We start from the raw sequence: 15,982 nt of genomic DNA, 5'->3' as shown, positions 1-15,982 counted from the left end.
GGCTAACTATGGCTAAATGAGTATGTGTCAGCAGATCCAGTATTGATGCATCAATACAGCATGTAGCATGAAGAGATAAGAGTATTGCGGAAGTAAAAGCTTCATTCATAGGGCTGTTATCTAATCTCTTCGAACCACTCACCACACACGAGCCACAATATCAAGTTTACTGTTTATTTCACAACAAAAAACAAAACAGTCTTCGTCACGGGCAGCATCATTACATTCATAAGTGAATTAAAGTGCATTAATATCAGAATACGCTCGTAAAATGTTGTGACGAAAACCATGTCCTAGTTTTCATGTCCCAGCTGTCAATTCTCATTTAGGCAGGCGTCACAAACCTTACATTCTACATGTTCTCTAGAGTTTTTTGGATTGTGAAGATAATGTTAGCGTCAGTCATGATGCATTTAACATTTACCTTCATCATAGAAACAGAACACCACAGACCTAGCATTGGGACAGGCCTTCAGTCCTGCAGTAAGACATTTTAAAACCAAGATCATTTCACAGAGGAAAAGAGCAGGGTGGCTATTTTTACACTGTCCAAGCACGCACCTACAGAACGCAAAGGATTATGGGTATTCATTTACCAGGTGGCTGAACAACAGCAGCACTGCATAGAAATAGATCAACCATCACCACCTGATGTAACATAAGTTATTGCACACGAGGCACCAATGACACTGTATATATAGATGAACAGCAGGGCTCTATTCAGTTATTTTTGATGGAGGATGTGCCGTCTATCTATATGCAGTCATTGCATACGACACACAAACACAGCTAAAGTGCATCTGAGGAACAGAATCCATCCGGCCTTTGATGTTCTCACAGGCTTCCTGCAGTTGCTAAGTCTGCACTCGCGAGGCAAACTGGAGAGAGACACCTGGAGCCTGCTGTCTGGGGCGCACCTGGGCGCTCTGGGTCTGCAGCGGACCGGGCTGGTGTGTCCGACACGTTGTCAAACATATAACAACCTGCATGCAGATTACTGAGCATACACTGACCGCTTACTGGGCCTCTGGCCCCTCAGAGAAACAACATGGGTCACTGCCTTGCCATCGCAGGATAGAGTGTATGAGTTCTACAGACAAACTTTGGAAGAAATGTTGTTTTTTGGTGTTTGTTGTTTGATAAGTCGATTTGTCAGTGAAGCTTAAATTAGGACAAGCGCAGGTGTTTCTCTCTGGTTGTGAACTCTTTTTGGCTTGTCCACATTTTTAAACAGGATGTGGGAGAGCCCATCCTCCCAGGAGTACTCTATGTGCGTGTGTGTGTGCATGTGTGTGTGTGTGTGTGCGTGTGCATGTGTGTGTGTGTGTGTGTGCGTGTGTGCAGTCTTCTCACACTGCTTTGTGTGCCATTTCTCTTTGCAGTGCCTACAGTATATTATATCTATAAAGGCTCTTGTGGAGTCTGGAGCTATTCAAAGGTTTACATCTGGGTATATGATGCACACATCAAAATATATCATATCTGAAGAGCTTTTCTCCAAAACACGTTATATTATTTGGAGCTATCACGCATCATAGGGCTATTCTGGAGCTATTGTGGTCGTTATGGCAACAGGATAATATCACGCATCGGAGGGCTATTCTGGAGCTATCACGCATCGTAGGGCTATTCTGGAACTATTGTGGTCGTTATGGCGACAGGATAATATCACGCATCGCAGAGCTATTCTGGAGCTACTGTGGTCTTTATGGCTACAGGATAATATCACGCATCGCAGAGCTATTCTGGAGCTATTGTCTTTATGTTCAGTCTGGCGACAAGATAAACTGACAAAGGCTTTACAGAGTTTAGGGAGAGCATGATGTGTCTGACTAATATTTATCATCTCTATGATGTTTTTCTGCTGCAGTATTAAAATTAAAATAAACTTCAGTGCTTCTCCAACACCATTATTTCATAATCACATGAAACATTTATGCAGTTTGATATATTTACATGAATGCATTTGAATTTAAATGAAGGTAGTCATGAAGTGTCCAAATGTCTTTGTAAATGGAATATCAATTGTAGTATATCAATAGGCAGCTATAAATATAATCACTGAATTTTAATATTGTTGAAGATCAACTTTCTTAAACCTAAAACAACCTAACAGTATCAGCTCAGCGATGATGACGTCTCTCCTCTCTAGTCCTAGTTCAGCCTCCTTTTTCTAATGCTTCTAGTGCGCGTGTGCTTGTATGTGTGTGTGTGTGTGTGTGTTTGTATGTGTGTGTGTGCGCGTGAGAGTATGTGTGTGTGTATGTGTGTGTGTGTGTGTGTGTGTGAGAGAGAGAGTGTGTGTGTGTGAGTGTGTGTGTGTCAGGGGTAGTTAAAGGGCATGCGATGTGGGCACGCAGGGTGCGTGTGGTACAGAGATGGGCATGCTGAGAGCAGAAGCCTCCTGTGCCAGCTGGAGAAGGGAGGGCAGAATGTCTGAACCTTCACCCACATCTTCATCATTGTCATCCTCATCACCACAATACCCCACTAACGCAGCCATGGGAACAGCCTCAGACACTGGAGAGAGAGAGAGAGACAGAGAGAGAGACAGAGAGAGAGAGAGAGATAAATGAATTGGTGAGGGAAACTTAAAACTGACATAAATATATGCAGCTCTAGAAAAAAATGAGACAGCTGCACATTTTTCTGATGTCATCCTACGGTTGCTGAGTGACATTCAAATGAGTTGACGGTCATATTCATATTTGTAGTGGTCTCCTCATTTTGAATATGACCGTCAACTCATTTGAATGTCCCTTAGCAACTGTAGGATGACATCAGAAAAAAAATAATATATATATATACACATATACACACACACTGCTGTTCAAAAGTTTGGGGTTGGAAATTTCCATTCCACTCAATTATAGACAGAATACCAGCCTTTAAGGACACCAGTTTTGTTTGTGAATAAATAATGTATTGTAAATAAATTCATGTTCTTCCTTGGCAGATTTTTACTTTTAAAGGCCAGTTATTTCATGGATAGAGAATATTTATTTATTTACGATACATTATAATATTAAAATTAAGGCATTAAGATCAATTTCCAAAAGATGAGTTTTTACTCCTCCTTTTAGTCAACTTTATCATGTGAGAGAGAGAGAGAGAGAGATACATATCTATTTTAATTTCTCACTGAAATGTACATTATACTGGTCTTAGGTAATCTATCAATCAGTTTGCACATATGTTGCTGTTCGATTACATATTCACAACACAAACCGGCATACCATAGAAACTTCAAGAGATCAAGAAAGAATCAAGATATTTGTGTACGGAAATATAAAACATCAAATAAAGGAAATGCTGATAAACAAGAGGGAGAGGGGGGTGAGAGAGAGAGAGAAAGAGAGAGAGAGAGAGAGAGAGAGAAGTGAGAGAGAGAGGAGAAAGGGTAAAGCAGAAAGAACGCCGAGAGACAAAGTAGATAGATAATGTTGAAACAGAATGTTTGTGCATCAGTTGCATCAGTTCCTGCACTGTGCAATCTCACACAGCAAGTGTCTCTGTTTAACACTACACAAGTTGTTAATGTGTGTGTGTATTTATATTTCCGTACACAAATAATCTTGATTCTTTCTTGATCTCTTGAAGTTTCTATGGTATGACAGTTTGTGTTGTGAATATGTAATCGAACAGCAAAATATGTGCAAACTGATTGATAGATTACCTAAGACCAGTATAATGTACATTTCAGTGAGGAAATTAAAATAGATATGTATGTGTGTGTGTGTGTGTGTGTGTGTGTGTGTGTGTGTGTGTGTGTGTGTGTGTGTGTGTGTGTGTGTGAGTGAGAGAGAGAGAGGGTGCATGTAAGTATGTGTGTCTGTGGAGGGTAAGTCAAGTCAAGTCAAGTCGGCTTTATTGTCAATTTCTTTACATGCACTGGTCATACAAAGAATTGAAATTTCGTTTCTTACTTTCCCATGCAGACATAGACATGCTTTAAATACAGACATAGACATACTTTAGACATAGACATAGCCATAGACAATAAAAAATAAAAAATATACAGACATAGCACATACAGACATTAAAGTGCGAGACTGAAATATAGAACATATATCAAAATATAGAAATATAAAACATATATAAAAAAAAATAGAGGTAGTTGTGTTGTATATTTACATAGTCCTAGCGTAACCTTCTGACAGAGTAGTAGTAGCAGCAGCATTGTGGCAGAGTGATAAATAACATTGATAACATTTACATGAAGTTTAAACTTGTGCTTGTGTGTACTGTATATTTACATTGATATGCAGTCATTTCAAGTATATCAGGCTTGATATGAAGCATCAACACGTTAAGGCTTCTACATACCTGACGCACCCGACCGGTAGCGCGACAATGTGACGTCAAAATGACGTAGATCTCTCTGGCGCGTCAGGGTTTTGGCCGTGTAGCGCGAGGTAGCGCACCACTCATTTTTTTTCAGACGAGCGCGACAAGGCGGAAACAGGAAGATGGACTAGTTCGAGGGCAAGCGAGTTGCAGTGTTTTGTTACAGTCGTGAATTTTTAATAGTTTGCTGGATAAGTTAACAAAGTTACCAGTGAGAGTTGCAACACATGGAATTAAGAGGAAAGAATAGAAACGATTTATTTTCAAACAAAGGATATCTATTAAAGCCTGAACAAAATCTCTTTCCACTTCAGGAAATTACACAAACTCAGCCAGCTGCTAGCTAGCTAGCTAGCTAACTAAACTGTTTAAATTATTAAAATTTCCCTCGGGATGACTAAAGTACCTATCTATATATCCATCTATCTATCTATCTATCTACCAGTGCACACACCTTGGAAACTACATGATAATGATGATGGTAGTTGTGAATAGTAGCAACCAAAGTCTGAAGTACCATCACAGAGGCTAGCTACTGGTGTTTCTTACTGCAGCTTCTTCTGCTGTGTAAGTAGTTAATGTTAGTCTTTTCACAACAGCGACACCTCTGTTCAGGAGAATATTGCAACTAGTGTTGCGACCACCACGCGCGAGTATAAATGGTTACGGCGCTTCTGTGACGTCACATTGTCGCGCTACTGGTCGGGTGCGTCGAGTATGTGGGACGTTTTAGGCTGCGCAGTCACAGTGCAGTTCCACAGGGCGGTCCTGGGGGGGTGTTGGGGGGGTGGGGGGTTAGGGTAGACAGGATCCTAGGTTCCTAGCTGGCTGGTGGGTGGGGCGCTGGTGGGCGCTGCTGGGCTTTCTTCGCCAGTGATGCAGTGTTGGTGGTCCAGGAGAGGTCGTCGCTGATGTGCACCCCCAGGAATTTTGTGCTGCTCACTCTCTCCACAGCAACTCCGTCGATGAACAGTGGTGGCAGTTGTTTGTGGCCTCTCTGAAAGTTGACAACAATCTCCTTGGTCTTGCTGACATTCAGCAGGAGGTTGTTGTCTTTGCACCATTTAGCCAGCAGGTCTACTTCTTCTCTGTAGTGAGCCTCATCGCCCTTAGTGATGAGGCCCACCAGTGTTGTGTCGTCCGCAAACTTCACCAGATGGTTGGAGCTGTGAGTGGTTGTACAGTCATGTGTTAGCAGTGTGAAGAGCAGGGGGCTAAGCACACACCCTTGAGGGGCCCCCGTGCTCAGGGTCAGAGTGCTTGAGGTGTTGTCCCCGACACGTACTGCTTGTGGTCTCTGCAACAGGAAGTCCAGCAGCCAGTTGCAGAGGGAGTTGCTGAATCCTAGCTTGTCCAGTTGAGCTGATGAGCTGAGCTGATGAGTTGTTGTGGTATTATGGTATTGAATGCTGAACTGAAGTCTATGAACAGCATTCTCACATATGAGTCTTTATTGTCCAAGTGGGTGAGGGCTGGATGGAGGGCAGAGCAGTCAGTGATGGCCTGTATGCCCTGCCACAGGCTCTGTGCGTCTCTGCTGTCTTTGAAGTGTGTTGTTATTTTGTCTGTGTAATCCTTTTTTGCCTTTCTGATGCCCTGGGACAGGTTAGCCCTCGCTGTTCTTAGGCCAGCTACATCTCCAGCTCTAAAGGCTTTGTCTCTGGCCCTCAGCAGTCTGTGGACGTCTCCTGTCAGCCATGGCTTCTGGTTGGCCCGAGTGGTGATGTGTTTTATTTCTGTAACATCATTGATGTATTTGTGGTTGTTGTGGGTGGCAGCTGTTTTGAAAATATCCCAGTCTGTTGTTTCAAAGCAGTCCTGAAGTTGTGAGACGGCCCCCTCCGGCCACACTCTCACCTCCTTCAGAACTGGTTTGGTGACTTTTGCTCTTTGTCTGTATCGGGGCAGCAGCAGGATGCTAATGTGGTCTGACTGTCCGATGTGGGGGAGGGGTTTGGCTTTGTAGGCTTCTTTCTGTGGGGTGTAAACAAGGTCCAGGGTGTTTTGTCCTCTTGTTGGGAAGTTTACATGTTGGTGAAATTTTGGTAGTACAGTTTTGAGATTGGTGTGATTGAAATCTCCAGCGATGATTGTGAAGGCATCCGGGTGTTCACTTTGTTGTTCACTGACGGCCCGATACAGCTCATTCAGTGCCATGCTCCTGTCACTGTTTTTGTTGCTGGGGGGGATGTACACCACAACCAGCAGAATCGCGGTGAATTCCCTGGGGAGGTAGAAGGGTCGGCACTTAATGATCATAAACTCCGCCAGTGGAGAGCAGTGTCTGTGTACTACCGTAGCATCTCGGCACCAAGCATCATGTGTGTAAACACAAACTCCTCCACCACGTTTTTTGTCTGCTAGGGCTGTCAGCTCGATAGCACGTTAGCTGCTCCAGGTGTATAGCAGAGTCGGGGATGTTATCGTTGAGCCATGATTCAGTGAAAACATTCACGCAGCAGTTACTTACTGTCTTCTTTGCTGATCTTAGCAACCGAATGTCGTCCATCTTATTGTCCAGTGATCTTACGTTCGCCAGGAATATGAATGGTATTGCTGGGCGAGTTGGGTTGGCTGCTAGCCTTGTTCCGACGCCAGCTCGCTTGCCTCTCATACTTGTCCTGGCACACCGCTTGCGGTGACGCCGGCCAGGTGAAGCAGACGGGTCCGATGTTGTGGTAGGCAGGCGAAGTATTCCCAGTTCAGCCAGCGTCTCTGTTTTTATGTCCAAAACATCGATACTGCTGTTTTCCTTCCGTATCTGCAACAGTTGCTGTCGGCTGTACATGCGTTCCGACGTAGTTTCACGCGATAAACATTCCGAAAAACACATTTTAACAACAAAAAAACACTGCATGTTTAGGAGAAGCAAGGATTCGCTGCATCTACATGCGCCACTCAACAGAGTTTCAACAGCATGTTTGTCTGTGAGTAAGTGTGTGTGTGTGTGTGTGTGTGTGTGGTTTTGTGTGTAGCTGTTTTTGTGTGTGGTGATGTCTCTCCCCTCTCCGGGCCCCTAGACTGTCTAAAAGTGAACGTGCACACACAAACACGCGCGCACACACACACACACACACACACATCTATCTATAAATGACAGACACATTTGTCTGTCTGTGTATGTGTGTGTGTGTTTGTGTGTTAACCGCATATCTGTCGAACCATTGGTCCGATTGATTTCAAACTTGGCAGGTGTCTTGCTACAGGCAGGAGTAAGGGCAGTGGCAAGTTTGGCATTGTTTGGATAAGAAATGCAAAAGATATCGTTAAAATATCATTAAAAGATATTGTTAAAATATTAGTAAAAGATATTGTTAAAGATGCACACATTGGCTTCCACCACTCTACTGTAGCCACTCCCCCGTCTGTGCGTTTGTGTGTTATTAGGATAGCTGTCCAATCGTTCGTCCGACTGATTTCAAACTTGGCAGGTGTTTTGCTACGGGCACAAATAAGGGCAGTGTCAAGTGTGTGTGTGTGTGTGTGTGTGTGTGTCACAATGTGCATTACATTGATGTAGGATTTGTAATCTGTCTTGTTGTTTGTTAGATGTTGTCTGTTGGATTTGAACTGTGCCCTGCCTAGGGACTGAAGATGTAGCATTAGGCTAACTCTGGTACAATGCATCAAATGGCAACATTTATGTTAAAAACTGTAAATGGTCCCAAACAAATAAAATGAATAAATAAAAGAAAATGTAAAAAAAATGTTTTTGAGTCGTTGCAAATGTCATATGATGATGCATCATTCCACAAAATGGTTTGGCTTCCCTATCATCTCAAGTTATTCAATAGGCTGAACATACAGTGCATACATACAGAAAGCTTTCCGACCCTTTTCCCACATTTGATTATGTTTCAAACTCATCTTAAAATGGAGTCAAGTATTTCTTTCTCACCAATCTACACACAATACTCCAATACTCCACAAAAAAACAGGTGTTTGGAGTGTTTTGTAAATTTATAAAAAATAAAAGACATATTATGCTTCTCTCATCTACTCAAAGGAACTCTGGATCTCATTCATAGTGACCATTGGGTCCTTGATTACCTGTCTGACCAAGGCCCTTTGTCCCAGATTACTCAGTTTTGCTGAGTGGCCAGATCTAGGAAGACTGTTGGTTGTTCCAAACTTTTCCATTTGAGAATGATGGAGGCTACCGTGCTCTTGGGCACATTCAATGCTGCAGAAATGTTCTTGTATCCTTCCCCAGATCTGTGTCTTCACACAACCCTGTATCGCAGGTCTACGGACAATGCTTTCGACCTTGTGGCTTGTGGCTTGGTTTTCACCCTGACATACACCATCAACTGTGAGACCTTACATAAAGAGATGTGCCTAATAATGTCAAGTGACCTGAACCTGAATAAAAAAAAAAATCAGCCGTTCAAAATGTCGCTGTAGTGAGTGAGCGAGTGCATTCTTAATTAAGTTAAACTGCATTGCTGGTATTTGTGTGTGTGTGTGTGTGTGTGTGTGTGTGTGTGTGTGTGTGTGTGTGTGTGTGTGTGTGCACGCGCACATCTTCTGGGAGGGCAACAAGAACATTCGCAAAAACTAAAAGCCATCAGAGTATTTGTTAGCTTGCTACTGAGCGGGAAACAGCGCACAGCTAATTAATGACTAGTCTGACATCAATCACACCATGAAATGCCTCCAAAAAGATTTCAGGGTGTTTCGGCCATAAACTCGTTGACCGATGTCTGCCACTGTTGCCAGAGCTGCACATATCAACCGCCTGACTGTTGGCTTGATCTGATATCCATATGACGTGTGTGTGGCGGGTTGTGTGTGTTTGTGTGTCTGTTGGAGTTCACACCGTGTGTGTGTGTGTGTATGTATGTATGTACCTGTTTGTCTGTGTGTGTGTGTGTGTGTGTGTGAGAGAGAGACAGTAGAGGTGTGAGTGTGTGTGAATGTATGTTCATGCATGTGTGTGTGTGTGTGTGTGTTCATCTATGTGTGTGTGTGAGTGTGTGAGAGAGAAAGTAGAGGTGTGAGTGTGTGTGAATGTATGTTCATGCGTGTGTGTGTGTGTGTGTGTGTGTGTATGTTCATCTGTGTGTGTGTGTGTGTGTGTGTGTGTGAGAGAGAGAGAGAGAAAGTAGAGGTGTGAGTGTGTGAATGTATGTTCATCTCTGTGTGTGTGTGAGAGAGTGTATGTTCATGCGTGTGTGTGTGTGCATACCTGTGCGTGTGTGGTGAGTTGTCTCTTCCCTTGGCAGGGCCCCCAGTTTCCTCTCTGCTATTTGTGAGCTAGTGGAACTGTGGTCTGGTGCATCCTCAACAGGGCCTAAGAACTGACAACACACAAACACACACACACACACACACACACACGGAACCTGTCAATATGAGAACAACAGAACCACACACATACACACTTATATACCGGTACACACACAAACTAACAATATGTAAGGGATAATGTATAGAACGCCGGTCATTATTGGGAAAATAAGTTCCAACTGGGCGAACCGGACCCCGATACGCAGCGGAGTTTTGTTCCGCCCTGTAGGGACTTATTTTCCCAATAATGACCGGCGTTCTATACATTATCCCACTTATTACACGACTACTTGCCAAAACGAAACAATAAACTCCCCACGATATGACTCTTTAGCCTACATAGCTTAGGCTATAGCCTAAACATTCTTTAGAACACAGCTGATCAACCATCTGCTTTTCACTTTTGAATGAAGTTACAGTAGTTGCGGAGTGATATGGAAGACATGAATTAGAAGCACAAACTCCGTTGCCATTGACAGCGGTCATTATTTTTTTCAGAATTCCTTTAGTCAAAAATAATGACCGCTGGAACTTTGGGAAATCCCATTCAAGTCAATGGAGCGTTCTACTTGCATTGCGAAGAGCCGTGTAATAAGACAATAATTAAAGCCACACACATGTTTGTGTCAGTGCTGTTGTCCATGTGTAGGTTCACACAGCGTGTGTGTGTGTGTGCGTGTGTGTGTGTGTATGTATACATGCTTCCGTTGTGTTACTGATTGTGTCCATGTGCAGGTTATGTTTTGTTACCGATACAGATACAGCTCTGTGGTGAGAGATAAAATAACATCTACTGCTTCCATCCAGTGTCGTATGAGTTGGGCGCTGTGTGTGTGTGTGTGTGTGTGTGTGTGTGTGTGGGTTTAGATGTGTTTGAATGCGCACTGACCACTGAGAGCAGGTCCAGGCCATCGGAGGGCGCTACTGAGCAGCTTATAGCAGCCAGACTGGAGTCTATGAGGTCTAGAGGGTCGTCCTCACACCTGCCACAAGGTGGGCGATATTAGACTAGCAAACTGGAGGAACAAACGCACACACACACACACGCACCCATGTGCAAACACACACACACAAATCCATTCATCCATCCATACATTCATACTTACATACATACATCATACATACAGTGCTGCTTGAAAGTTTGTGAACCCTCAGACATGGTCATTTTATTTTTACAAAAAAAAATAAAACGTATTTAATGCACATCCAACCGCCAATCAACAATTGTTCTGCCCTCATTAAAGTTAGAGGCCCCCTTCTTCAATTAGACAGACAGATGACTCCCATCACACGCTGGTCAAATTTGGTAGATTTATTGAAACTGACATCATGCAAATAGGTCAATAGCTCTTACTTTGATGAAATTAAAAAAATATACAGAAATATGCACATCATACATTTATACTAACAATATCTTTCAAAAATACTCACAGACGATGCTTCTATAAGTGATTTCAAAAGAGGATGGATTAAGACGTTCCTGTCACTCACACTACCATGCCAATAGGCGAGTTCGACTTGCGGCAGATCTGACTTGATGTGATGCATGCTGGGTTGAACACAATGCATACTGGGATGGACGCAATGCTTGCTGGTTAGAAATTCTGTCCGACTTCTGTCAGCCGGGGAGGGACTTACCACCGTGACACCATGTCACATGGCCTTAAAATATCGCGGGAGTCTTAGCCTGCAGACAGATCTTGCAGTTGCCTTCCACGAGCTGCACGAGCTGAAACACGCCCTCATGACGTCAGTTCAAAGACGTGATAGGGCCATTTGGGAGGAATGTCCTCATGACGATTATGACGGGAGGCTCATGCTGCTTCCTTATGTTGGAATATGCGAAAATAAACAGAAATCGAAGGGATACCTTCTTATACGTGATTTCTGCAACAATGGTAGGCTAGCCTACTGAAAACGTTTGGATATTCTGTTATTTTCTGCTGTTGGCTAAATAGATAGACACTTGATATTGAATTTATGTGCTACAATGCAGGCCTGTTAACTGTATGACAACAGTGGTTTATTTAAACTACATCATAAGAATTTATTTCGTCAGTCATCATGCTCATTTTAATGAGTAAGAATGAAAGTTCTGCTGTGTTTATTGCAAACAACATTCCGCGATATCTCCCGCGAGTCACGTCAGGCAGACTGTAGCCTTTCTGTCCGGGATGAGCTGCCCTCTGTTGTAGCTCCTCCCGGCTAGCCTCTGAAGATCACGTTTACGTAGTAAGCCAGACCAAGTCAGACTCAGCCGAAGTCGAACAAGCCTATTACTGGTCTGAATAAAACCAAGAATTCAAGGTGACTTCCTATAAGTGTCACATGACTACCATGAATTTCAATATGACCACCCAAATGTCACCTGACTAACCCAAACCCCAAAAGAAAAGACACCACCTAGTGGCTGGAGGAGGAAATTAACATATTAATTACTTATGAAATGAACTCAGTCCAGAACAGTTATATATTTTCATTATACTGTATATTCAACAAAAGTGGTTTAGCTCACAAAAACTCAAAATATGGCATTTGCAAAAGTATGTGAGTCCATGTAGTTCATTTATTGTAGCACCTCCTATTGCACCACTACTACAACCAAACGTCTTCTGTACCCATTAACCAGTGTCTCATACTAGTGCCCATTAACCAGTACCCATTAACCAGTACCCATCAACCAGTGTCTCATACCAGTATCCATTAACCAGTGCCCATTAACCAGTACCCATTAACCAGTGTCTCGTACCAGTGTCCATTAACCAATGTCTCATATTAGTACCCATTAACCACTGTCTCATTCAGTATCCATTAACCAGTACCCAATAACCAGTGTCTCATACCAGTGCCCATTAACCAGTGTCTCATATATACCCATTAACCAGTGTCTCATACCAGTGCCCATTAACCAGTGTCTCATACCAGTATCCATTAACCAGTGATTAATCATTCTGTACCCATTAACAGGCCAATCCAATCCAATTTGTTTGAATGCGTATAAGGTCATTGTCCTGTTGTGAAATCTATTTCCTCCCTAGCTTCACCTCCCTGACTGACATGAGGTTCAGCTCATTTGTTGATAGACCTGAGAATTCCTGGTTTCCTGGATGATATGGAGTTGTCCAGGTCAAGAGCGAGAAAAGCAGCCCCACACCTCCACAGCCATGCTTCACTGTTGAGAGGGGGTCTTTTCTTGGTATACAGTGTTGGCTTTCCTCCAAACATGGCGATTTGGATTATGACCAGATCATTCTATTTTGTAGCGCTTTCAGACATACGTGTAAGACCGGAGGTTCTGCGGATGTTAAGCGGTGGGGCCGTATATCTGAACGACATAAACGATCATATGGAAAGTCCGAACTTAGCCGGTATGGAAAGTCCAAACTTAGCCGGTTGTTCTACCACTCCCCTCCTAGTATTTCCTCCGGACATGTATGTTAATGTGCTGTGTCTGAACGAAGCGTAGAACATGTGGTTAAATTCACACCTGGTGAGAGGGCGTGTTGATGACGTTTCTTTCGTGCATCTATGTGGTGGGGGCACTTAAATCTGACTTAAGGCCATAAATGCCAGTGTCATGATGGAGTGGCATAGTGCTGTCCAGAAAATCTCCGACCTGGAAAGATGCAGACATCACGGAGCTACTGTCCATGAGGGCAGACAGCATTGTGATAGAACATGTGAAGGGAACGGCAAGAGACACGTTGATGTAGCCTACAACTGCATCGCAAGGCCAAAGGAATTCAAAAGACCAAATCATCATAAGCAGAAGGCGCTGAAAAGGCAGTAGCCTACAACGACGTCGCTGACGACAATAACAGGAGTATTTAATAAATTGTTAGCCAACACGGTCGGTTTTCTGTTCATTGATAGCCTTCACATGACCTCACTGCTGAGCCCGATATTGTTGAGAACAAATATGCCTAGAGAAAAGGAAAAAGAAGAAAACCCAACTCTCCTTACGTAAATGCAATATAACACATGGGGAGAGGATGCTTTTGGAAATATAAACCATGAAAAAACGAACCACTTCACTGTTATGTCAGTATTTTGTTTGTTGTTTAAAGACGTTGTATATGATACATGGTAGCATCATATCTGAATCATCCGAAGGGTAGAACCTCCATTTGACAAACCTCCGCATATACTCCGGAGGTTATATCTGAAAGCCCTGTTGGACTCACCTGTCAAGAGAATGGTCTTCCAGAAGGCCTCTGAAAGTTGAATCGGGCAGATTTATTCTTTCTTGAGAGCAGAGGCTTCCTTGAACCCCATGAACGTTGTGTCTGTTCCAGTTCCATCTGATTGTAGACGCATGTACATTTATTCCATACAATGCCATCGAGGTCTGGAACTCTCTAGAGGTGATGTGTTGGTTGGCTTTTACACAGTTTATTATCTTTCTGGTGCATCTTGGTCATACTTTTGATGGGCATCCACTTCTAGGAAATGCTGCTATGATGTTGAATGCCCTCCATTTGCAAATAATTTGTCTTACAGTGAATACATGGAGCTGGAATCTTTTAGAGAGGGTCTTTCCCCAGACTGATGGGCTGTTACTCTCTTCCTTATGTCCTTGGATATCTCCTTTCCTCTTGGCATTGTTGATCCCTGTGGGTATGCCTTGGCATTGATGATCCCTGTGGGTATGCCTTGTCATTGTTAATCTATATGGGTATGCCTTGGCATTGTTGATCCCTATGGGTATGCCTTGGCATTGTTGATCCCTGTGGGTATGCCTTTGCACTACAGTGGTTTGGTGGGTTTCCTCTCTCTTTTAATCATAGCTCAAACCCTTTCCAAAGGAAGTCTGTTTGATTAGTATGCTTAATTGATTATTTCAGCACCCAAATATGTTTTACATTGATCAATTACCTACTTGACTTTACCAATGCAGCTGGGGGTTCACTTACTTTTGTACCTACAGTAATTCCATGTTTCATGATTATTTTGCATTCTCTCACACAATTCCCTCTAAACAAGTCCATGCATTTGATAAATATGCACACCTGACAGTTCATATTTAAAACTGGTGATGATAAAATAAGAAAATCAAGATAAAATAACAGACTGCAGACTGTTCAAAGGGTTCACATACTTTCAGTCAGCACTGTATATACTTACATCTCAACATACATACAGGCATCTCACACGCATATGATTCACACACACACACACACAGACACACACACACACACACACACACACAGACCCTAGTACCTCTTTGCATGGTTCTCTATGGGGTTGTGTGTCTCCGGTTCCATGAGGAGAGACAGGGCTTGTTCTACGGATGTAAGTTCAGCCGACTCGGAGGGAACACTGGTAGAACAAGACGGAACTTTAGGGAACACTGATGGAATCTCTGCTGACACGGATGGAGCACTAGTAGCCGCTGACGGAACCTTGCTGAACATCGGCGGAATCTCTGCAGACAGGAACTCTGAGAACATGGCCGATATATCTGTGCAGAGTGATGGAACACTATCCACTGACCGCGAAGTAAAACTTGTAAATCCTGGCGGAACTTCGGAGAACATGGATGAAAAGTCTTTGGAAAGGGAGGGAACTGTAGTAGACTGGCATGGAACATCAGAGAACATCTCAGCGTATTGTGATGGAATGCTTGGAGAAACAGACGGAACTGCAGTGAAGACAGATGCCATTTCTTTTGACTTTGAGGGAACCTCAGTGGAACCAGAAGGAACCTCTGAGAACATGTGAGGAACCTCTGTGGGGAGTGATGCCACATTGGACGATGTGTGAAGATCATCAGCAAAAGAAGAGGGTATCTCTACAGACACAGAGAGACTGCTATACACACACACACACACACACACATATATATATGCACAGTCACACATATATATACACACACACACACACACACACACACACACACACACACACACACACACACACCAGAGACAGAGAGATTGGGGTTACAATGTGTTCTTGAGAAGAGTTTAGCTAAAGTCAAGTCAAGCCAGGCCAGTCAGGTCAGGTCAGGTCAGGTCAGGTCAGGTCAAGTCTGGGTGTTGTGTAGAGTTGAGGGTGTCTGTAAGCTCTCTAAGCTTCATTAGTTTGGCTAGTCAGTGCTGCTGTGCTGAAGGCTAGTCAGTGCTGCTGTGCTGAAGGCTAGTCAGTGCTGCTGTGCTGACGGCTCTTTACCTCTGGAGTTTGGAGTGGGGCGGCAGCACATGCATGATGTCTGAGAGGATCACTCTGTTGGAGTACACACCATCTATGGAGTCCATCTGGAGAACACACACACACACACACACACACACACACACACACACAAAAGCGCACACACACACACACACAAAAGCACACACACACACACAAA

At 43.4% G+C, this 15,982-nt stretch overlaps 1 protein-coding gene across 3 annotated transcripts in view; it reads right to left on the bottom strand.

The window, feature by feature from the left end:
- Positions 1 to 160: 160 nt before the first annotated feature.
- si:dkey-18a10.3 (heat shock factor protein 2) overlaps positions 161 to 15,982 on the bottom strand; it is a 22,742-nt gene continuing 6,920 nt past the window's right edge. The window contains exons 8-12 of one of the 3 annotated variants that reach the window (XM_042092331.1): positions 15,805 to 15,890; positions 14,857 to 15,447; positions 10,526 to 10,619; positions 9,536 to 9,647; positions 161 to 2,520 (exon numbers count right to left, since the gene is read on the bottom strand). In XM_042092331.1, the coding sequence (XP_041948265.1) occupies positions 2,333 to 2,520; positions 9,536 to 9,647; positions 10,526 to 10,619; positions 14,857 to 15,447; positions 15,805 to 15,890 (1,071 nt within the window). In that variant the 3' untranslated portion in view covers positions 161 to 2,332. The remainder of the gene's footprint in view (positions 2,521 to 9,535; positions 9,648 to 10,525; positions 10,620 to 14,856; positions 15,448 to 15,804; positions 15,891 to 15,982) is intronic. The other 2 variants (XM_042092332.1, XM_042092333.1) reach the window with 2 other exon arrangements.

Source organism: Alosa sapidissima, chromosome 5 (genome assembly GCF_018492685.1).
Source record: "Alosa sapidissima isolate fAloSap1 chromosome 5, fAloSap1.pri, whole genome shotgun sequence".
NCBI classification, from domain to species: domain Eukaryota; kingdom Metazoa; phylum Chordata; class Actinopteri; order Clupeiformes; family Clupeidae; genus Alosa; species Alosa sapidissima.
The sequence above is the reverse complement of the archived record's forward strand: the minus strand, read 5'-3'. Positions and strand labels throughout refer to the sequence as shown.